The following is a 19,871-nucleotide window of genomic DNA, read 5'->3' as shown; positions in this document are numbered from 1 at the left end:
TAAGCCCTGTGAGACCCATAAAGTTACTTTGACTAAGGGAATGAAGGACAACTTCTTAGAAGAGGTAAGGTGTGAACAGAGCCTTCTTTGGACAGCTGTTGGAAGACTGGACAGCAATAAAAGTAATGCAGACAGAGAATAACTTTATAGTGTTAGAGAGGTGGGGCAACTAAAAGCAGACCCTCAGAACAAATGGTAACCTGGCAGGGTAAGCAGGAAGGAGGATGGAGGGTGGTGCTAAATGCAGGCTTCAGCATCCATCTGATGGACAGCCATTGGAAGTGTGGCGCTCAGATGATAATCTGATTTTGTGCCCAGATCTGAATCTGAGATGATCAGTTGGACTGTGGTGTGTAGGATAGATTGAAAAGTGAGATCACAGTTGGGGAGAGCAGCTATACTCAAGGTGAGAGGTGACGAGGGCCCAAACCAGGGGAGGATGGCTGGGAGAGACATTGCAAAAGGCAGAAGGGCACGGTCTGGACCCCAAGGCATACTTTGGGATTTAAGCCGGAGTGGCAGGGTCTGCATGCTCTTCCCAGGGCCTTATGGGCCTTTGCTCTATGCTCTCATTGGCCTGTGTGAAGGCAGTCTGAAAAACAGTTCTATGGAATTTGTCCCAGGCCATATTCATGCTCTTCTGCAGTGACTTCTTTATGAGAACCCTTGGGAGAAATTTCTGGGTTTGGTGTTAGAATTTCATCTGAAGAGTTAGTTTACCTTTACATTTTGGACACCCAGTTATGTGATTATTTTTGTCTTAGTGATGATTGCTAGAAAGTTTAGTTAGAGACAAAGGTACGGGTTGACTCCACTAATTTCTGTATCTTCAAGGACTACATTTTTCTGTTCCTAGCTCCATTTTGTGTTTCTCTCCATGTTTTGTTTTTCATCTGGTTAATTGTGCTGAACTGTGTTTATATTTTATGTAGACTTTATTCTTTAGAAGAAAATAAGGTATAAATATACATATTATACCTAAATAATCAGTAAACCTAAAGGAAAATTATAAAGCCCAGTGTTGTAGGGGCCATGGAGAAATAAACACACATATATGGCTAATGGCTGGACATTGGAGTTTCTGAGGATTGTATCTAGCAGTAGATACTTAGAGCTATAAAGTTGTTCATATTTACTAAACTGTCAGTGTCACTCTTGAAAATGTATCACAAAGAAATAACCCAAGAGAAATAGTCCACACAATTATTTATAGCTGCAGTACATAATAGTGACAAAAAGAGAAGGAACCCAAATGCACAGTGGTAGACTGGTTAAGTAAATCGTTTAATATAATGGAATGTGAGAAAGCCACGAGAAATGACAAAGTAGATCAGATAAATAGAAATGTACATAAACATGTAAATTGTCAAAATATGCATTATACCCACGTAAGAATACACACACACACACACACACACAGAGAAGTAAGAGGTCATGGGAGTTGTAAATAACTTTAAAGGATAGTTTTTTCTCCTCTGCAGAGTTCATATAATTGGTAGGTACTTTTTGAGATTAGCACCAAACAGTGGGTTTTGGAAACTTTGTAAAATTTAGAGCTTTATGCATGATCTTTCTTCAGCTACCAAGTAGCCTCTTTGTCCCTTTGTTTCAGGATTTAAGCATTGAGGAACAGTCAGAGTGTACTCAGGATTTTTACCAGAATGTGGCTGAAAGAATGCAGACTCGTGGAAAAGGTAATGCTTTGTTAGCCAGCCATAAAAGGATTGCTGGTAATTGTACAGAGTCTGACTGCTGTGTCTGTTAGAACTTTCTCTGTTTCTCTGATGGCCTGGCTGGTTTGCCAACTCTGTCCTATAAACAACTCCGCTGACATTCTGGTAGCTGGTCTTATCCTTAGAGGGCCTTTGAATACCACCGTGTGCATCACTCCAAGGTGATCACAGCAGTTGGGTAATTTATTGAACATTGTTTAATAATCCCATTGGGGTAGGGGCAGAATCCATTAAAACCGCTTAGGATGCTTCTAAATGAAATGTCCATCTTGGAATCACCATTTTGGTGAGTCATTTTTCATGATTATGTATTCCTCGGATTGGGTGGGGCGGAATGAGAATCAGACTTAGAGCTGTTTCTATTTATTTATTTGTTTGTTTGTTTGTTTGACAGAGAGAGGGACACAGCGAGAGAGGGAACATAAGCAGGGGGGGTGGGGGAGGGAGAAGCAGGCTTTCCGCTAAGCAGGGAGCCTGATTCGGGGCTCGATCCCAGGACCCTGGGACCATGACCTGAGCCAAAGGCAGACACTTAATGACTGAGCCACCCAGACGTCCCTAGAGCTGTAGGTTTTTAGAGAATTGTCTGGAATTTGACTTCCATTGATGTTGGGTTTTAGGATATACTTAGCATAGATGTCTATCTGAGAAATAAGCCCCACCTGTGCGTCTCTTAAGAGTTCCCCAAAGTTGTATAGTAAACCTCAGAAAAATGAAAGAGCGATTGCCATCATTCTCAGTCTTGAGAGTTTCAGGTGCTTCTCTAATGTAGCAGTGCAGAGTGACCCACGCTGCGGTGTTCCCACTTGGCAGGGCGTACAGCTGTTAGGTCCTGCCCAAACAGTTTCAGTTAGAAGTGGTGATTCTGTGAAAGGCAGTCCCAAAAGTTGAGGTAAATTTTTAAAGGGTATTTTTTTATGTAACATCTTATACTTTTATTTCTGGGTATATTTAATGCATTACTAGTAAATTAGTTTTCTGCTACATAGGAAAAGCTATGAAGACATACTCCTAAACTGTCCATCCTTCTCTTGAGAGCTTAGCTTTTATGTCCATTTGGATATTTCAGTGCCTTCAGAAAGAGTTGAGAAGATAATGGATCAGATCGAAAAGTACATCATGACTCGTCTCTATAAATATGTGTTCTGTCCAGAAACTACAGATGATGAGAAGAAAGATCTCGCTATTCAAAAAAGGATCAGGTAGTTGGTTGTTTTGCTTTGTCTTGTATTTACTACCTACCATCAGGAGAACACGTTGTGGGTCAACAGGACACTTGCATTTCAAACCTTGACAGCAACTAACATCAAAGGTACCCACCATCCTTAGCATCTCAGCTTCTTCATGGTGTCGGAAGGAAAAGGACTATGGTAAATTGATAGGAGGAAAGGGCTGAAATCACCTTCTTGCTTATGCATCTGACTCCAAGCAGCTTTAGGTAAGAAGCAGATCTGATGTTTGAGATTGTTTCAAATCTCCAAAATTTCCAAGGAACGGGAGGAAATTTCATTATTTTCTCATTTCATTATAATGTCTTGTCAGGCAAGAAGCTGTGAATATCCATAGAAGGCAGTAGGGGTCATTATTCCTCCTCCCTACCAGGGGTGCTTATTATTTAGCTGTTCCTCTGATCACATCTTCCCACTTGCACTGGGGTTGATAACACTTCCCAAAGCACTCCATCTTCCCTGGGCGGTAGAGTGAGCCCCAGGGCTCTGTATTCCAATGGCAGCAAAACCTTTAGGAAATAGGCCATCTAAATGTGGGAATGGGTCCAAGACTGGTCATGCTAAGGTGCTTCTGGAAGAGGGGGCCTAGGAATCCAAACAGGATTCCCCGACAATGGGGCTGGTAATGGTAGATCTCTTCTTGATGGTGTCACACCAGAAGCGAGGAGTTGGTATTAGGAAGGTTGCACATGGAGCCCGAAGGAACTAGATGGGCTTTGGACTGATGTGCATGGTGAGAGCATTCGTCAGGCAAGAATCTCTGCTGTGAAGATAGGGTGTGACCAGGAAACTCAGGGATTCAGATTGGGTGACACATGCTTGTTGGCCTCTTACACGGCCTCTTACACAGCCTCTAGTGTGCCTCAGAAGTTGAAGGCAGAGCCTAAATGGACATTATGGTGATGGACAATGACGAGAGGGAGCAGCAGATTCTTCTCAAATCTTCAGTCTTTTCAGCCTCAGTATAATCTCATTTCAACCAGTAAAATTGTCTTCTGCTTTTCTTGTGATAAGAGAAGCCTCATTTTAGGATTTTGGTCACTTCATCTGAGCTCCTAATATGTTTAGAGGCAGTGTGCTGGTTCCTAGGATTGCCTCATTAGTCAGCGGTGCCCCGTATTTCTCCTCTACTGAAGGAAATGACAAGACAAATGACTGTGGTCCATTCTTGGAATTTTTTTTTACTGTCTCTCCCTCTTTGTAGAGCCTTGCACTGGGTTACACCTCAGATGCTTTGTGTCCCTGTTAATGAAGAAATTTCAGAAGTATCTGATATGGTGGTGAAAGCAATCACAGGTCAGTGAAATGGAGAGCTTTTTTATCTGGATGTTTCTCCCTTGAAGTTAACATAAATCCATATGAGACAGCAAAATATTTCTAAAATGCAGACTGCCAAAGACATATTGAAATGCAGTAAACGCAGTTTATAAGTGGGCTAGTTTTATGAATTTGAAGCATTCATTTTAGCAGGTGAACTGCGTTTCCCCTTTACTTTCTGTGACCAGGTCTCTTATTTCTTGGGTATTGAACTAAGGTCAAATGCAGCTAGGGCAAATTTCTTTCCTTTTTTTTTTTTTTTTTTTTTAGAGGGAGAGAGTATGTGACTGGGGCGGGAGGGGGGGAGGGGGAGGAGGGGCAGAAAGAGGGAGAGAGAGAATCTCAAGCAGGCTCCATGCCCAGCGCAGAACCCAGCATGGGGCTTGATAATGACCTGAGCCAGAAGTCAAGAGTAGGACGCTTAACCAACCGAACCACCCAGGCACCCTAGCTAGGGCAGATTTCTTTCTTTTTTTTTTTTTAAGATTTTATTTATTTGACAGAGACAGCAAGAGAGGGAACACAAGCAGAGGGAGTGGGAGAGGGGAGAAGCAGGCTCCCCGCTGAGGAGGGAGCCCGATGCGGGGCTCCATACCAGGACCCTGGGAGTATGACCCGAGCCGAGGGCAGACGCTTAACGACTGAGCCACCCAGGTGCCCCAAGCGCAGATTTCTTAAAACTCAGTTGCATTTATATATTCAAAATAATTTTGGAGGAAGGAAGGGAATTGATGGGGCATGGTAATCCCCTGCTACAGTTACATATTAAAACAATATCTCTCTAATTGGTTGTTAATCAGAGATGTACTTTGGATTATTTTTCTGGTTTGTTTAAGGTGTAAATGAAGTGCCCTGAACTGATGTGGCTCCACCATCCTGGACAGGTCCGGGCACCTGATAAGGTTTCTGTTTCTCATTCATAGGAATAGCTCAGCAGAAGTATACCACAGAAGTTAAAAACAAAGAAAAAAACAGAACCAAAACAAATTCCTCCTATTGGAGAGGATACCCAACCTTGGCCAGCTTCTTCTTAATTAAGAAGAGTTGGAAAGACTTTCCTGTTCAGAGTCGTTAATGAAATTCTGCTGGTAAAGAAAGTTGGTCAGCTGCTGTTGGCAGTGGCCAGGGGCAAGCCATTAAGTAGGCTCCTTTGGTTATAAGAACTAGAGACTCATGTTACAGGAAGAAAGGAGGGTTTGCTTATCAAGGTAGGAAAGGAAGCAGGACACTCACAGAAACTTAGCTTCACGGCCCCTCTAGGGACTGGGTCATCTGCTCTTAACATGATTCTTCCACTCTCTCAGGTTCTGCTTCTCTTTGCATATCTTTGCTTTTTAACTCCTTTATTAAATGAATTATTTTCTGTAATTCCACTTGCAGTCTGGCCTAGCTAAATACTGTTATCTTTGTTGTTCAAAGCTTTTCTGCAAGGCTGTGTTGTAGGTTTCATGAATTGACTCCTTTGGGTCAAGGCCCACTCCCACTCCCACCTTTTGCTCAGGGAACGTCATAAGAGATTGAAGGTGAGAAGCCTGGATATGGGCCTTGTACTTGTGTTTTTTTCCGAAGACTCTTGCCAAGTTCAAGACCAACTGGTTTATGTTTAAAGTACTTCATAGAAATTTATGTCTGGGACTCTTTTCTGAAGTGCCATAGGATAGACCTTGTAAAACCAGAAACTACAAGAACCAGACCATTGTTTGCTTAAAAATAGAACTAAGAGGACTTGAGTATATCAATAGTTTGTTAATAGATTTTGAGGGGTGAAACTTTTCTCAAATCATCTGAGTTGGAGTTTGAAGAGATGTTTTGATAGTAGAAATTTGGCCACAGAATTATAAAGGCCTTCTTACTTTTTCTCATCTTAGCCCCCATATCTTGCCAGTCCGAGTGCAGATACATTCTGTGAGGGCCAAAGGTCATATGATCACTTTCTTCCTTATTAGCCTAAGTACAGGAGCAACCAGAGAGGACAGTGTATAACAGTGGTCTTAAAAATGGAGACATCAGTTAAATTTCTCAAAATCATCCCATGTGCTACTAATCAGCACTGTCAGTTTTGTTGATAAATACACTGAATGAGGCATTTTCCATTTCAGTTGACATCTCTCATCTAGTAGGTGGAGGCTAGGGATGCTGTTAAACATCCTTCAGGACAGGACAGTTCCCTACAAAAAAGATGATACAATCTAAAATATTGTTTGGTGCCAGCGTTGAGAAATCATGACTTAGAGGGCTAGCTTACTTTGTTTTCAAAACTTCATTAAAGATAAAACCAAACTTCTGCCGAGATGGGAGTACCCACACTCAGCCCATCATTCCTACTGATGACACGTAAAAGCCCTGGACGGCAGACACACAGCAGTTAGCTGAGGACTGTGAGAAGTAAGTGACAACAGGAGGCAGACTAGGGCAGGAAATCATTACTGGAAGAATTAATACAGTGGGGAGTTTCCTGTTAGGTTATTTTCTCCGGGATCTCCTCGTTTAGGCTTTCAGGCAGTGCAAGTCATGAAATTAACTACACGTGGTGGGGGGTTCAAAAGCGTTCCCCCCAAAAAACTTCTTTCAGGCTTAAAGGATGCTAGGAAGTTAAGGGTCGCTGTAGGACAAAGAGTGTGGGAGAAATCTCCACCACCCCCCCCTTTATTCTTTTTTTTCCTTCCCTTCTCTTCCTTTTTACACTCTTGGCCCTCCCTCCTGGCATTGGCAGCTACACATGCTTCCAGATAAAGAGTAATTCATTTTTTGTTCCCTTTAATACTTAAAGGATAAACTTTTTTTTTTTTTTAAGATTCTTATTTATCTATTTAACAGAGATAGAGAGCACAAGTAGGCAGAGCGGCAGACAGAGGGAGAGGGAGAAGCAGGCTCTCCGCTGAGCAGGGAGCCCGATGTGGGGCTCGATCCCAGGACTCTGGGATCATGACCTGAGCCAAAGGCAGCCGCTTAACCAACTGAGCCACCCAGGCGCCCCTTAAAGGATAAACATTAATGAGAGAGTGGCTAAAAGTTTAAAGAATAAAAACCAGTAAAAGTCTTATCCCCAAATCTCTTTTGTAATTTGTTCTGCTCAAATAGAAAAAGAAAATGAAAATAGACTGAGACATACTAACAATAATTACAACCCATAATTAAAAGATTAAAGGAACTAAACTATAAAATAAGCAAAAGCACACAATAGACATGTGAGTTCAGAAAATGAAAGCATTAGTAAGTTAAAATACGGCCTCCGCACTGTCCCCCGCACACTACTCTTCCATGGCTGGTGGTCCCGTGAGGGTTCCCCCGGGAGCCGACCTCAGGGATGGGAGCTGGGAGCAGAAAGAACTCCGATGTGCACCACCACCCTGCCTCAATTGAAAACTTTTACTCCCGCTATTGGCCAGAAATTGCTGTCAAATTAACCTGCCTCAGCTGTTTCTTTCATGTTGCTCCAGATTATAAGCAGAAATGTGCATCCAAGGGCACTCTCCCTCCTTCCTCTTGTATTGTTCTAGTGATGCTGACAGCTATTCCTCACCACTTCCTAGTCTTTGTGACACAGGGTGTGCATTTATGAGAGCCTACCACTTAGTGGTAGTTAGGGACAGTAAAGTAATTTTTTTCTGAGGGAAATGAATGGTATTCATGAGATTAAATTTTATATCCTTGCTTTATCCCCTGTGCTAACCAGTAGGTTATAAATGCAGTAAAGGTTCTGTAGATGTTTATAGTTGGTGGGGATTTATATGCCACGGGGACTGGCCGCTGTAGACCTACATGGGATAGATTTCAGCAGCTGTATTTTGATACCCAATACAATGATGCTTTGTATGATACCCACCTTTCTAAAAAGCAGTACGCTTTCTAAACTGAGTTTTACAGTGTATTAGAGGAACAGAAGCAAGAAAAAGACTCTTCTCCAAGGAGCTCATAAGCAGTTTAACATCGTAATTGAAAGCATGGGTTTTAGAGTCAGATAGACTTCGTTTCAAATCCTCCGTTTGCCACTTGCTGTCTATATAATTTTGGGCAAATTATCAAACTTCTCTGAACCTCAGTTCCCTTCCTAATAGTAGTACCCATTGTACAATCTGAGAATGAAAAAGAAATAGGCTTGCAGAGCATAGAAATAATGCACATAGTGTCTGGCTCGTGGTCACGCTTCCTGAAAGGATGAGCTAGTGCTTATGTTTTTTTGTGGTCAGAGTTGTTCATACATAAATTACCTGCCGGAGAAGGGGTTAGCGAGGGTACCCCTTAACTTGACAGATTAAAAAATGATTATTCTAATGCTTCTTTTATGTAATTATTTCTCACTGGAAGCAGTGTCTTTTCTGCTTTATAGATATCATTGAAATGGATTCAAAGCGTGTGCCTCGAGACAAGTTGGCTTGCATCACCAAGTGCAGCAAGCACATCTTCAATGCCATTAAGATCACCAAGAATGAGCCAGCCTCAGCTGATGACTTTTTACCAACTCTCATCTACATTGTCTTGAAGGGCAACCCCCCACGCCTTCAGTCCAACATCCAGTATATCACCCGCTTCTGCAACCCAAGCCGATTGATGGCTGGGGAGGATGGCTACTATTTCACCAATCTGGTGAGTATTTGATTTCCTGGAGTTAACGGAGAAGAACCATGAAGGTACTTATTGTAGGGATGTGACAGATCACTCACAGGCCTGTGACAGTTTAATGCCTCAGCATAGCTGAGGATGCTTGCTTGGTGTCACATAGCGCACGTGACCACGCCATGCGAACACCCCACCTCTCGGTGCTTGACCAGAGATTGTGGTCCTGTTACGGAAAACCTGATAGCCACATGGAGGAGTCTCTGCTGCTCTTGGCCATCACTCCCCCAGGTCCTGGGTAAAAGGGCCATTCACTTAGTTGGGTTAACCATGAATGAATCAGATCATGGATTTTGATTTACTAAAAGACTTAGGAATTATTTTTTGTTTTATTTCTATAAGTGATCTCTTAGAACTGAATACTGAGATTTTAAAAGGGTCGGTTTAGAGGATGTAAAATGATTTTCAAGTATTGTTAACAGTGCTAATTGATTCTTGGTAAGACAGTATTAAAGTATATATGTCTAAGTAGTAAGGCTGAATACTTCCTTTTACTGACCACTGAACTTTTGTTTGTTTGCTTTAGACTAGATTTACTAATGAATTTGAGCATCAAAACACCGTATATGCTTTCTTTCCTGTGTTGGAAGTTGTACAGGGTAATAGGGAGAGGAAGCAAGGTTACATAAGGTAGTGTTTCTAGCAAATTGTCTAAAAAGACGGTACTTCAATCTTCAAGGCTTCCAGAAATTTGTTGTGATTTATTTTTACATCCTAAATACGTATTCACCTTTGTACCTAATTTTATATTGTGTTTTCCTTTAAGTGGGTTCCCAAAAGTCTATAAGCTTCCGGTCCCTCAAAAGCTGGACCTGCCCCTGCCACTCATCACCCTCAGCCATTGGGTTCAGCTGCTCGACTTCGGAGTGCTCTTTTTTCAGGTTTTCATTTATATTCCAGTTAGTTAACATACAGTGTAATATTAGTTTCAGGAGTAGAATTTAGTGATTCATCATCATACAATACCCAGTGCTCATCACAAGTGCCCTCCTTAATGCCCATCACCATTTAACCCATCCCAGGAATGCTTTTTTTCAAAATGATGCTTGCACCATTATTTGCAGTATTTTTCATCCTTCCAGACACGTGCTTGTTTAAATTATACTCCCCCAAAACGTTTAAGTGGCTGAAGTACTCATTTCTTAACATAAGTGAAACATGCTCTTGACTGCTAGAGAAGAGCCTTTTGGATTTAGTTCTTAATCTAGGGAAATCAGACAGTCTGCAAATCCCTGAGAAGTATGGAGATGGAGACACGGCTGGTAGTAGAAGAAATGAGCAGGACCCAGAGGTCTGGCCCTTGTGGTCAGCAATGGAGGCTGCTGGGTCGCCTCTTCCTGCAGCTTCCCAGAGCCGTGACCTACAGCCTTAACTATGTTTGCACCTTATTTCTCCATCTTCTCGTCTGATTCAGAGTCTAGCTTCTACTCCTACTGCTTCAGTGAAACTGCTCTGGCAAAAGTGAAAATCTGCCAGTTGTTCGATCCCATGAAAACTCTCCGTCTTCATCTTACTTCTTTAACACTCTTGATAACTCCTTTGTTCTGGAACTTCCTATGTTTTTTGAATTCCACAATGCCAGTCCTTCCTTGTCTCTTTGTAGGCTTTGTGTCCTCTGCTTCCCCTTGAATTGTGTTACTCCCTAGGGTTCTGTCCTCTGCATTCCTCTCCCTCGGCTGTGTCCTCTGGTCACAGCTCCACTGTCACCTGCATGGTGATGATGCACAAGCTCATGTCACCTGTTTTGCCCTCACACTGAGCTCCACTCCCAGCTATTCATTACGCCTCAAATGTAATTTTTCTTTTTCTTTTTTTTTTTTAAAGGTTTTATTTATTTATGTATTAGAGAGCGAGAGAGAGAGAAACAGCATGAGAGGGGAGAAGGTCAGAGGGAGAAGCAGGCTCCCCGCTGAGCAGGGAGCCCGATGCGGGACTCGATCCCGGGACTCCAGGATCATGACCTGAGCCGAAGGCAGTCGCTTAACCAACTGAGCCACCCAGGCGCCCTCAAATTTAATTTTTCAAAACTAAAACTGCTTCCCGGAACTTCAGATGGTTTTCTCTTTTCTAACATAGACTGTTTCCACTTGTAGCAATAGCGTATATCCAAGCCAGGAGTGCTAGAATCATAGATGCCTCCTCTCTCCAGGTCGCAGGGGCTGCGCACTTCCACAGATACAGTGCGAGCCTGTGTGGAGGGGTCACATGGGCCCCTTCTCATCACATGAGTCACTTGCAGTAGGTTTGTGAATACTCCTTAAAGAGAGTCCCTTTTTTATGAGCAATAATGGAGGATCCTGGGAATGAGCTTCTCAGAAGAAGTTCCGAGAGCTGCCTGTTTTCCTCTGTTTATATTGCATGTCTTGTGAAAATGGCTTTTTAAAAAAATGTGAGGGCCTGGCTCTGTCAGTGGAGCATGCAACTCTTGATCTCAGGGATACGGGTTCGAGCTCCATGTTGGGTATGGAGATTACTTAAAAAACAAAAATAAAGGGCGCCTGGGTGGCTCAGTTGGTTAAGCAACTGCCTTCGGCTCAGGTCATGATCCTGGAGTCCCGGGATCGAGTCCCGCATCGGGCTCCCTGCTCGGCGGGGAGCCTGCTTCTCCCTCTGCCCCTCCCCCTCTCATGTGCTCTCTCTCTCTCTCTCTCTCATTCTCTCTCTGTCAAATAATAAAATCTAAAAAAAAATAAAAATGAATAAAAATGAATAAATAATAAAAATGTGAAAATTAATTTTCCTTATAGAAAAATTAAATCCGTATAAGAAAGTAGAGCTAACAGATGTCTGTTCAACTGAGCATTTGCCCAAGGATTTCTGTACTAGTAATTGCTCCCATTTATTCATTGCTTGCTGCTGACCTGTGAGCTAAGTACGTTACATGTGCTGGATTGTTTAGTTCTCACTATAAATCTGGGTGGTATTTCCCATTTTACAGATGCCGGAACCTCAGAGAGCATGGGTAACTTTCCTAGGCTCACAGACTCTTAGGCTGTCCTGTGACAGAGGTGACAACTCAGGTTGCCTGATTTCAAAGCTTATATTCTTTTAACCATCTGATGTTAAAGGACCGATGGTCCTTTGAGGACCAGAGGTCTGGGTGCCACAGCAATCCCTGAAGATGCGCCTGGTAGCTGCCGTGCCCTGGGTGAACGCTGTGGGACTGGCTAGGCCTCAAGAGGGAATGGCTTTATGGGGCATGTTCCCGAGGCACATGGGATTGTGATTCCTGTGCCCTGAACGTGGCCGGGAGGCAGAGAGCCCTGGAGTTTGGGAAATCGTTCGGGTTTGTCCACGGGAAGCTCTGTAGTAGCCGGTGTGGAACAGACCAAAGGTGCCTGCTCTAGCGTTCACTCTGTACGAGACTCTGCGCCTGTGAACAACCCAAGGAGAGGACTGAATTTCTGGCAGACTCAGTGGGAATCGGCAGTGTGACTTTTTTTTTTTTTTTTTAAGGAAGAAATGTATTGTTTCAGATGGGAGTATAAAGGAAACATGATTGGCTAGGAGTTGGTAATTTTTGAAGCTGAAGTCCATGGTGGGTCATTCAACTGTTGTGTCTACTTTTTGATTCTATTTTAAATTCACCATAATAAAAGGATTTAAAAATATATATTTGAATATTTGAAGCTTTCCTCATGTGACTATAGTAAATAACATTCTGGTTTTTTTTTTTGTAGTGCTGTGCTGTGGCTTTCATTGAGAAATTAGATGCTCAGTCTTTGAATTTAAGTCAGGAAGATTTTGATCGATACATGTCCGGCCAGACTTCTCCCAGGAAGCAGGAATCTGAGAATTGGTCTCCTGATGCTTGCTTAGGGGTTAAGCAAATGTATAAGAACTTGGATCTTCTGTCTCAGTTGAATGAACGGCAAGAAAGGATCATGAGTGAAGCCAAGAAACTTGAGAAAGACCTAATAGAGTGGACGGATGGAATTGCAAAAGAGGTTCAAGACATTGTTGAGAAATACCCGCTTGAAATTAAAGCCCCAAATCAATCTTTAGCAGCTATTGACTCTGAAAATGTTGAAAATGATAAACTTCCTCCACCTTTGCAACCTCAAGTTTATGCAGGATGATAAAAATTTACATGGGTAGTATTTATTTGAGCCTAAATTGTAGCTAGCCCTTACTACAGTCCATGATTGGGACCTAGACTATAACTTAATTGCTTATAAATGTCAGAGCATTTTTCAAGGTACAGTTTGTGGGGATTGTTTTTTGTTTGTTTTGTTTTTCCTGGCAGGGGAAGCTTAGTAAATAATAAAATACTATTTATTTGAGTTACTGAAATAGATTCATTTAAGGTTTATGTGAAAGTTTTGTCTAAATCTATTTTTTCTCCATGATTTTCCCGTGTGCTTCCTCTTTGGCATTCACTGTGGTTTGGTTTTGGGTAAATACTTGCCTTTAAAGGATAAAACAGATGAATGCTACAAAATGTATGTTTAAGGGGATTCAGTGGTACCACTGTTCTACAGTTTGAAATATTTTATAATTGTAAAGATAGAAGATATATTGATAAGTAAATATGTAAAATTGTAAATATGTAAAAACAAAAAAGGAATGGTGTCTGCGTTGCATGGCATTTCATGTGTTAATTTGTTTAGTTTAAAATGAAGTATATTGAATGTTTGCCTTTAACTCCATTTTATTTGGTTTGCCCCCACTTAAATGAATCTAGAAGTGTTTAGACATAGTCCCCTTAAAATCTCGACTCCATTTTTGACCATCGGTTAGCCCTGACTTGGGTTCTGTACAGTTAGAGACCGTGACACCATTGAGCTTCAGAATAATTTTTCGGTCACATAAAGTTGCAGTTGAGGATAGTCATTTGAAGACTTGGAACCATGCTTCTTGCACCTTTTTCCTCCACTCATTCACGAAATACTTACAGAGTTCTTTGTAAAGGAGCTGGTCCTGGGTCTGGATCAGAAGATAGGAAAGACCAGGACTCCACTGGGGGGAGCCGATGGGGGATCCCTCCGAGCTCCGACGTGCGCAGGTGCCCTTCTGCCTCTGGGCGAACTTCCGACTTGATGGACAGCCCGGACACGTGTCCTGTGAACCTCTGCCAGGGCTTCTCAGCCTTAGTACTCCCGACACTGCAGCCTGAGGGGCTTCCGTTACCAGGGCTTCCCCGCGCACTGTAGGATGTTTAGCAGTAGTCCTGGCTTCTCTACCCACCAGACACTAGTGGCAGCCCCCAGAGGTGTGAAGAACGATCTCCACACATTGCCAAATATTTCCGGGGGGGGGGCGGCAAAACCGCCCCCAGTTAAGAGCCCCTGATCTGTTTTGTAAGTGAGGAAGTTATCCTCGTGGTGGTTAATGTGATGTAACCAAAGAATACTGCATTAAATGCACCGTCCAGTTAACTGGTAGTCATTGAAGCTTTGCAGTCACTGGTACTATGGAACCTGTTCTAATGCTCATGGAACCCTTCGCAACCTAAGCAGGCCACGCACGATCCTCCTTCCAGTCGGTGATTTCTGCAGATTACCAGTGGGCCTGGGAAACGGTGCGTAATTACAGGGCACCACTCTGAAACAAGGTCACGTCACAAGCAGTTAGGAAGGTTTCTTTGCTTTCCCAATACCGTCCTAATAGTGTACCACAAATTTCGAGTGCAATAATTTTGGAATAAAACTAGGGTGAGTATAAAACTTGTTATCCTTAAATTTACACGTTCAAGCCCATCAGGTTGACACAGCTGTTGTCATAAAGCACTGAAGACGTGATGAAGCAGTGACCCGAGTCCCTGATCACCGAGCTCACGTGGAGTGCAGTGAGTTACTGGCAGATACCAGTGAGAATCTGCACTTAGAAACCCGGCCCCAAGTGAGTTCCGTAGAAGACGGTCTCCTTTTTCCTTTGTTCTTTTCTATGTACTCTCTAGGTGCTAATCCAGGTACACACACTCTTAATTCTCCTGGGAATATACAGTTCTTTTAGTCGTTGTACACTATATTTGTTAAATAAAATGTGCATATCGGCCTCCCACAAAGCTGTCTTCTTTTGATTTCTTACATCTCGTTAGAGTAAGTTGTTGAATTGATTTGTTTATCTCATATGAATTGAATTCTTTAGATATGAACTCTTGCCTGAGGTAGAAGCTTATGTTTCTCTTAGGTCAGCTTCAGTACTATGGCCACAGTTTGTCTTCTCAACAAGAATGTATTGCTGTTTTATGTACTATAAATGTAACTGGAATAAACCTTTGGAACAGAAGTCCATATTAATAAGGTGTCATCATCCATCCCTCTTCCAAATAGATTGATTTTTAGTTCCTTAGGAAAATTACATTACTAACATTCTTAGGTTACAAAGTTTTCCTGTTTAGGCCACAACCATCATTACCATTACCATTCCAAAAAGGAAATATTAGAGACATTCCAGTTAAAATTAAGAACAAGAGAAGGATGTTTGCTGTTACTACTATTCGCATTATTCTGGAAGTTTTACCCCAGGTACTCAGTCTTCAAACAAATAAAGGGGGCTTAATCTTTTTTTATTTTTTATTTTTTAAAAAGATTTTGTTTGAGAGAGAGAGCATGAGCAGGGGGAGTGATGGAGGGTGATGGAGAAGCAGACTCCCTGCAGCAGGGAGCCCGAGGCGGGGCTCCATCCCAGGACCCTGAGATCATGATCTGAGCCAAAGGAAGACGCTTGACGGACAGCCACCCAGGCAAAGGGGGCTTAATCTAATCTATATAGAAATGTTCTAGCCTCGGGGCACCTGGGTGGCTCAGTCGTTAAGCGTCTGCCTTTGGCTCAGGTCATAGTCCCACGGTCCTGGGATCCAGCCCCGCATCGGGCTCCCTGCTCCGCGGGAAGCCTGCTTCTCCCTCCCCCACTCCCCCTGCTTGTGTTCCCTCTCTCGCTGTGTCTGTCTCTCTAAAATAAAATCTTAAAAAAAAAAAAAAAGTTCTAGCCTCATGATAGAGGACGTGAACTTGAGCTAGGAGGCTTGGTGTTGGTTTTGAGTTTGGCTGCCATTTAGGTGATACCTCTTTGGCCTTGGGCAAGTCTCTCATTTTTCACATCCCTAATCTGTGAATTGGGGATAATCATTGTGCCTACTTCAAGGGCTTGTGAGGATTAAATGACTTGCAACAGTACCTAGCAATGCTAAGTGCTCAAGTGATAGCCATTATTTATAGTTGATTCTTCTATGTAGAAAACCCAAGAGAACTGATATTGAAACATTAAATTTCACTAAAATGGTAAGATAGAAAATGCTAGGCATAGCCATCAAAAATAACTACAAAATGACTTTTCTGTATTTCATTACTAGCCAGTTAGCAAATACAATGGGAAAACTTATTCGATACAGAAACCTATAAATCAAGTAGCAAGAGCTTTTAGGATTTAGATGGAAAAAATATAAAATTGAGAAACAAAAAATAGACATACATAGGGCCTATGCTCAGAAGTTCCCTGCACTTGGGCTTTAATGTTCTATCTCTGCATTCTTGGAATTTTTTTTTTTTTTAGATTATTTGAGAGAGAGCACGAGCAAGGGGAGGGGCAGAGGGAGAGGGAGAAGCAGACACCCCCTGGGGAGGAAGCTTGATGTAGAGCTTGATCCCAGGAGCCTGAGATCATGACCTGAGCCAAAGGCAGATGCTTAACCAACTGAGCCACCCAGGCTCCCTGCCATCTTGGAGATTCTATTTTATCATTGAATTTGTGTTTTTAAGTCAAGTCTGATGGGACAATGGAGCATGCACAGTGGGGCTTAGAGCCTTAGCTCATTCATAATCTCGCTTCTCACCACCCTCCAAGGACGAGCTCTTGGTCTTACCCCTCCCACCCTATGACCACTCTACCAGGGCCTGGGCACTCAGGAATGGTCCGAGCTGGGTGTGCATGCTTGGGGCGTTGGACCAGGACATGATGGTGCAACTGATGGTTAGCTGGCTGAGCGCTGCATCTTGGCCAGTTGGGGGGTGGGGAGGAGCTTCACTCACCCTTTCTCCAGCATGCTCCATGGATAAAAGGCTGACTCCAGATACGTTAAAAAATAAGGAAAATAAATCTTTGGTCCGAAAGCAAGAAATAAATTAAGGCTAATGGGGGGCACCTGGGTGGCTCAATCAAGTGTCTGCCTTTGGCTCAGGTCATGATCCCAGGGTCCTGGGATCGAGCCCCGCATCGGGCTCCCTGCTCAGCGGGAAGCCTGCTTCTCCCTCTCCCACTCCCCCTGCTTGTGTTCCCTCTCTCGCTGTGTCTCTCTGTCAAATAAATAAATCTTAAAAAAAAGGCTAATGGGCATATTCCAATAGGACAGAGGAGTCAGTTTGAAAGGATTCTCACTGGCCAATTTGGGGACAGTTTGAATAAAAAACTATGAAGAGTAATTGTGAAAAACATGGAATAAATTTTTAAAAACCTCCACATATTGGAGGTTACTGTTATACCAACCCATTTTGAGGAAGAACTATAATTGGCACGCAGTTGATGGAGGGAAAGCCTTCTTCACAGTAAAATGATAGCTAGTAACTGTGGTGGGGGTGGGGGGAATGCAATTTTAAGTATCAGTCTTTTAGCCCAAGACCAGATGGCTTCACTGGTGAATTATACCATTTAAGGAACTAACATCAGTCCTTCTCAAGCTCTTCTAAAAAATCGAAGAGGGAACACTTCTTAGGAGACCAGTATTACTTTGATACCAAAGTGAGATAAGGACACTACGAGAAAAATCTACAGACCAGTTTCTCTGGTGACTACAGATGCAAACATTCTCAACAACCTATTAGCAAACCACATTCAACAATGCATTAAAAGGATTATACACCATGACCAAGGGGGATTGATTGCTGGGATGCAAAAATGGTTCAACATACGAAACCAATCTATGCTATACATTAACAGAATAAAGGGATCAAACACCATAGTCATCTCAACTGAAGCAGAAAAAGTATTTAACAAAATTTAATACCCTTCTTGAAAAAAAACAACAATAAACTTAGAAGGAAACCACAACATAATAAAAGGCATATTTGAAAACCCAGAGCTATCATACTCAGTGGTGAAAGACTAAAAGCTCTTCCTCTAAGACAAGGATGCCTGCTTCCACCACTTCTATTCAAGATGACATATATGTTGGAATTATCTAATGAGAAATTTTAAGACACCATCCTAAGAATGCATTGATGAGCAAAGATGAACATGCCTGAAACAAATGAAAAAGTAGTAAGTCCCAGCAAAACAAAGAAATAGGGAAGAACCAAATAGAAATGTTGGAACGGAAAACTACAATCACTGAAATTTACAAAGAAAAAAATACCACTGATGGCCTTCGTATTAGAATGGAAATGACAGGAATGAGTCTGTGAGCTAAAGACAGATCAATAGATATTATCCAATCTGATAATGGACTGAAAAATAGGCTGAAATTTAAAAAAATGAATGTAGCCTCAGGGACCTCTGGGACAATAATGAAAGCTCTAGCATTCTTGTCATTAGAGTTCCAGAAGGAGGGAAGAAAAAGGTTATGGCTAAAAAATTGTTAAAAGAAATAGTAGGTGAAAGTTTACCAAATTTGGCCAAAGGTATAGTAAACCTATAGATTCAAGAAGTTGAGTGAACTCCAAACAGGATAAACCCAAAGAAATCCATGCAAAGACATATTTTACAAACTTCTCAAAATTAAAAACAAAAATCTTTAAAGTAGTAAAGATACATTACCTATGAAAGAGCAATTACTTGAATGACATTGGATTTGTCATCAGAAAGCATGGAGGTGAAGAAAATGCTGACAAGGATGTGGAGAAAGTGGATCACTTGTACAATCCTGATGGAAATCTAATATAGCTACTCTGGAAAACATTTTGGCAACTTCTCATAGAACTAAACATGTCATTATCACACAACCCACCAATTGCATTGGTGGGCATTTATCCCAGATAAATGAAAACTATGTTCACACAGAAACATGTACACAATTGCTCACAGCACTTTTATTCATGATAGCCCCAAACTGGAAACCAAATATTCTTCAACAAGTGAATGGTTAAACAAACTGTGGTACATTCATACAATGCAATACCACTACTCAGTAATAAGGTGGTATTTCAATAATAAGGAATTAACTATTTATAAAGCTACTTGGATGGATCTCAAGGGATATATATTGAGTGAAAAATCCAATCTGAAAAGATTACATACTGTATGATTCCATTTATTTTTATTCCATTATAATTTATATCAAAATTAAATAGTATTCTTAAAATGATAATTATAGAGGTAAAGAACAGATTGGTGGATTACAAGGGTTCAGGATAGGGTAGGGAGGGAACTGAATGTTGTTATAAGAAGGCAGCACAATGGATCCTTTTGGTGTGAAATTGTTCTGTATTTTGATTGTGGTGGTGATTGCACGAATCTACACATGATAAAATTGCATAGAACTAAACCACAAATGATATTATGTAAAACTGTTGAAATCTGTATAAAATCAGTGTATCGTTTCAGTGTAAATTTCCTGCTTGTATTATTGTACCATAGTTTTGCAAGATGTTACCCTTGGGAAAACCTGGTTTGAAGAATACTTGGGGGATGCCTGGGTGGCTCAATCGGTTAAGCGTCTGCCTTTGGCTCAGGTCATGACCCCAGGGTCCTGGGATCGAGTCCCATGTCAGGCTTCTTGCTCAGCGGGGAGCCTGCTTCTCTCTCTGCCTGCTGCTCCCCCTGCTTGTGCTCTCTCTTTCTCTGACAAATAAATAAAATCTAAAAAAAAAAAGAGTACTTGGGATCTCTATTATTTTTTACTCCTGCGTGTGAAGTTGACAATTATCCTAAAATTAGAGGTTTGATTTTTTGAATCTATTAAATCATGAGGAAACAACCTGTATGCCCATCAAGTCATGAGTAGATAAAAATAGTATATGCATACAATGGAATATTATTTGGCCATAAAAAATGGAATGAAATACTGACACATTCTAGACCATGGATTAACTTTGAAAAC

At 41.8% G+C, this 19,871-nt stretch overlaps 1 protein-coding gene across 4 annotated transcripts in view; it reads left to right on the top strand.

Moving 5' to 3' along the window:
- RABGEF1 (RAB guanine nucleotide exchange factor 1) overlaps positions 1-15,127 on the top strand; it is a 58,784-nt gene extending 43,657 nt beyond the window's left edge. For all 4 annotated transcript variants that reach the window (XM_034988732.1, XM_034988731.1, XM_034988729.1 and 1 more), the window contains exons 5-9: positions 1,613-1,694; positions 2,803-2,935; positions 4,167-4,258; positions 8,610-8,866; positions 12,577-15,127. In XM_034988732.1, the coding sequence (XP_034844623.1) occupies positions 1,613-1,694; positions 2,803-2,935; positions 4,167-4,258; positions 8,610-8,866; positions 12,577-12,975 (963 nt within the window). In that variant the 3' untranslated portion in view covers positions 12,976-15,127. The remainder of the gene's footprint in view (positions 1-1,612; positions 1,695-2,802; positions 2,936-4,166; positions 4,259-8,609; positions 8,867-12,576) is intronic.
- Positions 15,128-19,871: the final 4,744 nt, after the last annotated feature.

The sequence above is a fragment of the Mirounga leonina genome, unplaced genomic scaffold (genome assembly GCF_011800145.1).
Source record: "Mirounga leonina isolate KUSES-001 unplaced genomic scaffold, KU_Mleo_1.0 Mir_454, whole genome shotgun sequence".
Lineage (NCBI taxonomy): Eukaryota > Metazoa > Chordata > Mammalia > Carnivora > Phocidae > Mirounga > Mirounga leonina.
Note: the sequence above shows the minus strand (reverse complement) of the source record. Positions and strands in the feature narration are given on the sequence as shown.